At 43.9% G+C, this 8,547-nt stretch overlaps 1 protein-coding gene across 1 annotated transcript; it reads left to right on the forward strand.

Annotated features, from left to right (window-relative positions):
* The first annotated feature begins 1,291 nt into the window (after nt 1-1,291).
* LOC125481171 (spectrin beta chain, non-erythrocytic 4-like) lies at nt 1,292-4,614 on the forward strand. The gene is made up of 4 exons (XM_048592370.1): nt 1,292-1,350; nt 1,547-1,720; nt 2,173-2,215; nt 4,014-4,614. Exons 1-4 carry the CDS (start codon nt 1,334-1,336, stop codon nt 4,176-4,178), a joined length of 399 nt encoding a protein of 132 aa, XP_048448327.1. The 5' UTR covers nt 1,292-1,333; the 3' UTR covers nt 4,179-4,614.
* Nucleotides 4,615-8,547: the final 3,933 nt, after the last annotated feature.

Here is an 8,547-nt window from a genome sequence, read left to right on the forward strand (position 1 = left end):
TTAGTGGGCGTGTGGGTTAGTGCGGTACGTTAGTGGGCGTGTGGGTTAGTGCGGTATGTTAGCGGGCGTGTGGGTTAGTGCGGTACTTTCGTGGGCGTGTGGGTTAGTGTGGTACGTTAGCGGGCGTGTGGGTTAGTGCCGTACGTTAGTGGGTGTGTGGGTTAATGTGGTACATTAGCGAGCGTGTGGGTTAGTGCGGTACGTTAGCGGGTGTGTGGGTGTGTTGGTTCGTGCGGTACGTTAGTGGGTGTGTGGGTTAGTCCAGTACATTAGCGGGTGTGTGGGTTAGTGCGCTACGTTAGCGGGTGTGTGGGTTAGTGCAGTACGTTAGGAGGCGTGTGTGGGTTAGTCCAGTACTTCGTGTTTTCATGACGATTTGTTGCTCGGGTTGTGGATGAGGCTGTAGACTTGCTCCCCAAGCCGGTGAGTTTGGTTGCAAATGTTTCATCACCCTGCTAGATAACTTCACCAGTCCACGTGTGAGGCGTCGGTGTTCTGTCTTGCTAGTTATTTATATGCCTCAGTTTGTTGGGGTGTTTGGTACCACTTCTGGTTCTGTTTCTCTGTGGTTTATACACAGGGTCTAATTCAATGTGTTTGTTAATGGAGTTCCAGTTGGAATACCAGGCCTCCAGGAATTTCCTGGTGTTTTTCTGTTTGGCTTGTGTGATCATGGCAGTGTTGTCCCAGTCGAATTCGAGTCCCTCATTGTCCATGTGTAGTGAGAATTGGTCATGTCTGTTGGTGGCTAGTTGGTTTTCATGTATCCGTACTGTCAGTTTTCTTCTGGTTTGGTCTGTGTAGTGTTTCTCAAAATCCTTGCGTGGTATTTTGTATATTACACCGGTTTTGGGTATGGGATCATTTATGTTCGTCAGTAGCTGTTATAGCGTTGTTATTGGTTTGTGGGCTACTCTGATACCTTGGGGTCTGAGTAGTCTTGTGGTCATCTCTGAAATGTCTGATGTGCAGTAGGGTGATTAGTGAGTCTGGTCATGTTGTGTCTTCCTGTTGTGGTCTGTGTCGGAGGTAATACTCCTTATAGGTGTTCCTGTTCTGCTTTGTGTAGTTCCGGGTTGCTGCAATGTGTTGCGGCTCATTTAAATAGTGTCCTTGTGCAGCTCTGTTTGTGGGCATTGGGGTGGTTGCTCGTATAATTGAGTATTTGGTTGGTATGTGTGGTCTTTCTATCTACGCTAGTCTGGAGTTCCCTGTTGTTTTGCAGTGCGGCACGTTTGTGGGTGTGTGGGTTGGTGTGGTATGTTTGTGGGTTGGTGCAGCAGTGTTAGCAGGCGTGTTGGTTAGTGCAATGTGTTAGCAGGCGTGTAGTTTAATGCAGTGTGTTTGTAGGTATGAGTGTTTGTTTCATCCATGTTTGGGGCAACATGTGTTTACTTCTACTTCATAAAGAATTTTAAAGACAATGTTATAACAGTGTGAATGTTTGCTTTACAGGCTGATGTTTCTCTGACCTGCCTGAGTGACAGCGTCTTCGTGACATTCTTCAGAAGTAATTTAAATACCTACTCCTTCTCTTGTCCTTCAGGTCCTGGGTTAATGTATACTGCGTGGTTAGCAAAGGAGACCTGGGTTTTTATAAAGATGCCAAGGGATATAAATCAGGAGTAACCTATAATGGAGAGCCTCTCATCACTCTGAGTGAGTCCAACTGCGAAATTGCTAGCAACTACAAGAAGAAGAAGTTTGTCTTTAAAGTCCGGTGAGTGTGACAGAGAAATGGAGACTTTGATAAGATTCAATTTCAAGTCGTGTTTGTAACATGTTCGGCTGCCAGCCCCTTAGGGCTCAAAGAGTCACAATGGATTTGTAAAGATGAGTAAAGGTCCATTAAGCAGCTCGCCAGGACTGACGTAATGTGGACACAGCTGGGCTGCTCAGTTATCATCTGCAACAATGCATGTATACTTGTATTAGCACACTCTCTCACTTTTTATGCTTAACTCACTAGACCCTCATTGTTGAATATATAACGTTCAGGAAAACACATCTCTTTGAATGTTAGAGTAAATATTTCCCATTGGTGAACTGCAATGATAGTAGTGAACAGCCAGTAGGAGAGAGGGCCAAGTGTTTCGTGGAATAGTTTTATTCCATACTTGATCTGAGTCATCCTTCGCACTTTCTAATTGTGTTTCTTTCTCATTGTGACAGAATGAATGACGGTAGTGAATACCTGTTCCAGGCTAAGGATGAGGTGAGCTTCGCTTCTGTGAGGTTTTGGTCTCCTTACTGAATAGAAGATACTGACCATGGAGGGGTTGCAGCCAGAGTTCCCCAGACTGAGGATGACAGGGTTACCTTGCGAGGAGAGGTCAGGTTTCCTGAGCCTGTACTCACCGGGTATAAGGGGAATGAGAGGGAATCTCACTAAAACATAAAACCCTCTGACAGGGTTGGACAGACTGGGTGCGAGAATGATGTTTCTCCTGGTTGGGGAGGGAAGGGGTTGTCCAGAACAAGGGGTCACAGTCTTAGGATACACATTAGGCCATTTTGGACTGAGATAATGAGAAAACTCGCCACTCAGGAGGCTGCGGAGGCCAAGTCGCTGGATATATTCAAGAAAAATAGATTTCTAGAGGCTAAAGATATCAAGGCGTAAGGACAGAGAGTAGGGGTATGGCATTGAGATAGAGGATCAATCATGATCATATTGAATAGCAGAGAAGGCTCAAAGGGTTGAATGGCCTACTCCTGCTCATATTCTCTATGTTCCACACTGTGAATGTCAGGGCTAGGGTCAAGGCAAGGAGAGGTGAGACAGTAAAACATTTCAGTGGAATGCAGCACTGAAAGAACACATCAGAACAACTGAGCAGGAGATCCTAGATATCCATCTGGAAGAGTGATCTGGGGATTGATGCCAGATGAAGGGATGGTCCCAGGTGATTGGTGCTAAGAGCATTAATGTGATGGAATCCTAATCTTAGCTGGGCTTTGGTTTCTTTTACTTATGCAATTACAAGTCAGCCACATTGCTGCAGGTGTGGAGTCACATATAGGCCAAATCAGCTAAGGACAGCAGGTTTCCATCCCTAAAGAACATTAGTGAACCAGTTGGGGTTCGGTAACTGTTGATGGTCACCATCACTAAAAGTGGCTCTTCTAATTTATTTTGAATTCTATCAGGGCCAAAATGGCCTTTGAACCCATATCTCCTGAATATTAGCCTGGGTCTCTGGATTACTAAACCAGTGACATTAACTCTGCACAATCATAACCATTTAGCTTCAATATCTTGAATTATTACCCAGTGGTGTGTGGACAGTGAATCGCTGCAGTCAGCCCACAGAAAAGGTCTCCAGTAATGAAATAAGTTGCCTACAGTTACAGCAGAGTCTCTCACATGCCTGGTGACCATTGCAAAATGCAGTAGATGCATGGAAACAGTGTAGAAACACTGGTTTCAACCAAAATGTAAATATAAGGGAAGACTGTGGTATAGCGGTAATATCAGTAGACTAGTAATCCAAAGATGCAGACTAATTTTCTGGCAGCACAAGTTCAAATCCTAGCAGGGCAGCTTGTGGAATTTAAACTCAATTAATAAATCTCAAATTGAAAGTAATGGTGACCGGGGAAGTACTATCAGTTGTAAAAACACACCTGGTTTACTAGTGCCCTTTACGGTAGGAAATCTGCTGTCCTTAACCCATCTGGCCTACATGTGACTGCAGACCCAATGCAATTGACTCTTAACTGCCCTCTGATATGGCTGAGCAAGCCACTGAGTTCAAGGACATTTAGAGATGGGAGACAAATGCTGGCCCACATCCCATGAAAAAATTTTTAAAATAAGTCTTGCAGCAATGGAAGTTACTCAGAATATTCTAGAGACACTGGGCGCTGTACATTCGGCTATCTCTGGACAGTTGAGTAGTGGATAATATGTATATATTGCATTACAGAAACCTGATGTTACCTGATGATGGTTGTATCAAATACATTCACATGATTTTCTTTTGTTGCTTCTTCAATGTCCCCCATTTTAGGAGGAAATGAACAACTGGATCAAGACTATTTCCACAGCCATCACAGAACATGCACAAATCGCTCAGCAAGGCGGTCAGATGCCTCTTACTACCTCCTCCACTGATGAAGGCAATCCTAAACGGGACAGTGACCGAAGATTCAGTCTCTTTGGAAAGAAGAAGTGAGGACAAGAAAACACCATTGGCTTTGTATTGCACAGATTGGATCCTTACAGTCGCTTATAGGGACGGATTCTCACTTGGTGATGTAGAAATTGTTTCATCTTGAACCTGAGCAACTAGTGTTTTTAATTTGACAATTTAAACAGGAGTTGGACAATTGCAAGTGCATATTTTGGATGGGTCTGTGACAATTTTCTATTAAAATCCTCTTCCGCTTTTGGTGCACATTTGTGGATCCAATTGGCTGTTGACTGGAATTCTCTGACCTAATAGTGTGGGATCTAGTCCTGGTCGGATGTTTCAGACCCGGCACGTGATCAGATTGTTGGCTTTTGGACCAAGTTGTCACTTAATGCCCCGGTTCCAAATGTTCAGCTGCATTTTGGTTTGAGAATAAGTGAATGTGAGAAATGTCCAAACTTTTTTTCTGTTAATTAAAGAAAGGGCACTATCAAATCTTTCAGTTTTAATCTTCTTTACAAATTTGTACCCTCTAAGATTAGATGCTTATTTAACATCTCATTACGTGTCGATGGAGATATGTGTGTTCTAATGGATACTGCTGTTAACATGAATCTGAGCCCAGTGTTTGAAATGTGAAGTAACTCATTCCAAATGTGGTTTCTGGTGTTGTGACAGCTCATATCCCACCACAGGACAATCAGAATTCCTAGTATTTTACCAAAATGCCTTTGGTCTTCCTGAAAAGATTCAAGTTGGAAATGTCATATTGAGGAGCCCTGGCAGAATCCAGGGAATGCAGCTGCCCACTTACGTTAAACCGTGCAGTTCCAGTTTGTGGGTCAGCTCTGCAGCAGTGTTTGTCAAGACTTGCTTTTTTCAAAAAGTACAAAGAAAAGTAAGAAAGAAATGCGTGTCTAACAAAGCAATGGCATGACATCTGATTACTTGGAAATAGATGGAAATTACAAAATGGAAACAGGCCATTTGGCCCCCCAGAGTTGCGGTGGCATTTACTGTTCAAGTGAGTAATTGTTTCTAATGATGTGTATCCACCTTGTCCCCTTCTTTGCTCACCTATTGGTGCTACTTAAATTAGAGACGGCAGAGAGGATGAAAAACTCTGAAACGGTTTAAACTAATCAATTCAGTGTTTGCCCATGTCCATTGTAGTGATTTTAGTTTGGTGGTAATGGGTAACAGTGACCTCAGACACATCTCCATTAGTGGGGAGGTAATTGGGGGAAAATGACTGAGAGTAAGGGGCTAATTTTCCTTTGGTGTGCACCTCATTCAAGTTGAAAGAGGAAGAAAGAGCTCACACCCTGCAGCCTGGCATTTACTTCATTTGTGTTGCCCTTTCTGCAGCTACAGTTCATTTCCTGAGTTTAGCCCTCGAAGGGGGTAACCTGCCTCACGATATGTCCTATCTCGTCCTCCTTGAAGAGACAGATGCCAGTGTCAGCAGAGCATTTGGAGCTACGTTTGGCTGCAGAGATGGCGAAGGCTTTAAAATCCCTCGCTGCAATAGAGCAGGAACTGAGGATGCTATGCATTCACTTCAGACCAAAGACAATCCCAGTTAGAGAATGACGTCCAATTGGATTCTGCGGAACTGAACAGGAGTAGAGCACTCATCACCATGACTTACCTAACAACCACACGGACCCCCTCACCAACTGAATAGATTGGCCCTGACTGAACTCTCTGTAGCTCACAGAGTGCTAATTGTACCCCATGCATTTGTTAGGTGGGCAACAATGGAGCCAGGCACACAGTCAGAGGGTCTACCCTATCTTCCACAGCAGTGATGGTCCAGTCCATCAAGCTGTTGGAGAGTCGGCACAGCTGACAAAATTGCACTCACCTTGAACATTTGAGGGAATCAGCATCCAGAGTGTGCAGGATGGAATGGGTGACTGATGCCCCAAAAACAGATTTCACCTTGTCTGGGATCATGAAGTCTGAACCTAAATTATTGAGTTTCCAGGAGGCCAAGCTGTCCTTTGTGTATATTACTGTCACATCCTCACAGCTGGGAATGATCCACCAAAGAACTGCAACAGCTTTCACTCCATAGATATTTATCTCCTCCATCAGAAGAGGCAGTTCAAGGTCAGATTCCTGGGCATTTGGCACGATTCAGTTATCCTGCACAGTTCTAGATTGCTGCTATCATTTGTGGGTTCCCAGCAATTGGGGTACTGACTTCTGTTTCTTGGGGATGTGTTCTCACTCTCTCTGTTCACATGTCAACCTGATCAAGGTGGGATCAAGCCCACGACTCCTCTGCAGGCATCAGGACGGCTTGGGAGGTCAGAGAGTGAACCCTTTGCAACGATAGGGACCAGGGTCAGCACTGGCTGCTCTTTCAGATCTGTGAGAAGGAGGGCACCATGTTATTGGGAGCCTTCAACCATGTATAAAGTGGACTCGACTCAGGGTTAGTGAATTTAATAGTTACTTAGTTGTTTCCTGTTGTCCCAGTACTCCGAACTGACCCAGACCTTAGAATCGTTATTGTAAACAGAGATTCAGAAGGACCACAAGTAGGGACGGGATTGGTTATCAGCCCAGAATTCTTCTCCATTTCAGCCTTTCTGCACTCTGAGGCAAAAATATGGGAAAAAATATTTGTGAGGCTATTTTTCAGATGAATACCATTCCATTGATTTACTGATTACTGTCTTGATCTTTCTGTGAGCCCCCCCCCCCCCCCCCCTCCCGGAGATTCATTGAGATATATCCAAATTATAATGAGTTTGTTTAGCCAAGATTTAGTCGCACTTGCAGAGCACATGAACACTTTGATCAACAGTTTGGCAGGAGCAATCAGTTCTGAAGTTTGGAATGAGAGTTTGCCTTCCTGGACAGCATGAGACTTGCCCGAGTGAGACTGTGACACCCACTGTACAAAGTACTGAGAACCGGGTAAGGAATTGTCAATGGGCAGAAGCAGCAAGCTACAGACTAGAGCAAAATGATCTTTCAATCGGTCAACAAAAGCAACTCGCATTTATATAGTGCCTTTAACCTAGTAAAGCCAAACAGGTCTGGTGGAAACTCTGCAGTCCTGCTATGTTCAGCCACATGATAAGCAGCTCATGGAAAGAGGAGGCTCCACAAACATTAGCAACAACCAGACACCATATTCAAAAGTGAATGACCAAGGCTGGAGTGGCGATAGTCATCTTCAGCCAGAAGTGGCTATTATGCTCTTTCTTGATCTCCTCCTGAGGTCCCCATAACTTTAAAGATAACAGTCCTCAGCCAATTTGATTCTCGCCACATTTTTGTCAAGGAATAGCTGAACAGACTGGATCTAACAAAGGTTACAGGCCCTCATAAACATCCCAGCTGTAGTGCTGAAGATTTGTGCTCCAGGAAGACCGCACTTACGGCTAAACTAAGCTGTTCCATTACATTGACAACACTGTCATCTACTCGACCAAGAAATATCCTGAACACAAAAGCAGGACAATCCTATTACCTCCACATCAATTTACTTCTAATTCAAAAATGATACACAGTGTTGAAATGACTGATATCATGCTATAGGGCCTATTGCACCTTGATCCAAATATGGGCAAATTGCTGAATTCCAGAGATGCAGTGCAAGTGACTCGTTTGGAAATCATGACAGCATTTGAAAACACATGGCATCAAGGAGCCCTAGTAAATCTGAAGTCAGTGAGAATTGGAAGAAATCTCTTCACTGGTTGGAGCCAGAGGTAACATAAAGAAGGTTGTGGCTGTTGGAGACCAACCATCTCAACCCTAGGACATTGTCAAAGTTCGTCCAGGTAGTGTCTTAGGTACAACCATCTCTGACTACTTCAATCATGTTAAGAACGCCAGAGCGACTTTTAAAAGAGATTCAACTTTTAGTTGGTAACTGAAAGAATGACACAAGATTTGACATTTCAAAGATTTTACTATAACAAATGACTAAAAGCACTATTGATTAAACACTACTTTTTTATGTAGGTGATTTTTACTTTAAACTACAGAGGTGGATGTTCCCTTTGTATTTATTACTCATTTCACTCCTGACGGAATTGCACTCCTGTTAGCAAACAGGCCTCAATTACTCCCAGTTTCCATTTGGCTCCCATGTCCCTGTTTTGCTCAGTAGTAACTTTGAGTGATTGTCTTCAGGCATTTGGAGCGTTTCTTCAATCTACTACCAGCCATGAAGCATGTCCCAATTACTTTTCCCCTCTGGCCATGTCAGGACAATTCTTCCTGAAATCCACAGAAGCCTGCAAGATGCTTTTCTTCAGCGAGAGATTGTCTGCCTCTGACATCCAGCTGTGACAGTTTGCAAAGCCAAGCATCCTCTTCTCACTGCTTACCGCACAAAACTTCTGTCTGTCTGTGATATTCTAAGAAAATCTGTAACCCGGCCTTT

This window comes from Rhincodon typus, unplaced genomic scaffold (genome assembly GCF_021869965.1).
Source record: "Rhincodon typus isolate 14 unplaced genomic scaffold, sRhiTyp1.1 hic_rhity00001105, whole genome shotgun sequence".
Lineage (NCBI taxonomy): Eukaryota > Metazoa > Chordata > Chondrichthyes > Orectolobiformes > Rhincodontidae > Rhincodon > Rhincodon typus.

Excerpts from the sequence above, each read along its gene's own strand:
- LOC125481171 (XM_048592370.1), top strand. Across the intron at positions 1,721-2,172 it reads AAGTTTGTCTTTAAAGTCCG|AATGAATGACGGTAGTGAAT; the intron begins GTGAGTGTGACA and ends TCATTGTGACAG. Across the intron at positions 2,216-4,013 it reads TGTTCCAGGCTAAGGATGAG|GAGGAAATGAACAACTGGAT; the intron begins GTGAGCTTCGCT and ends CCCCCATTTTAG.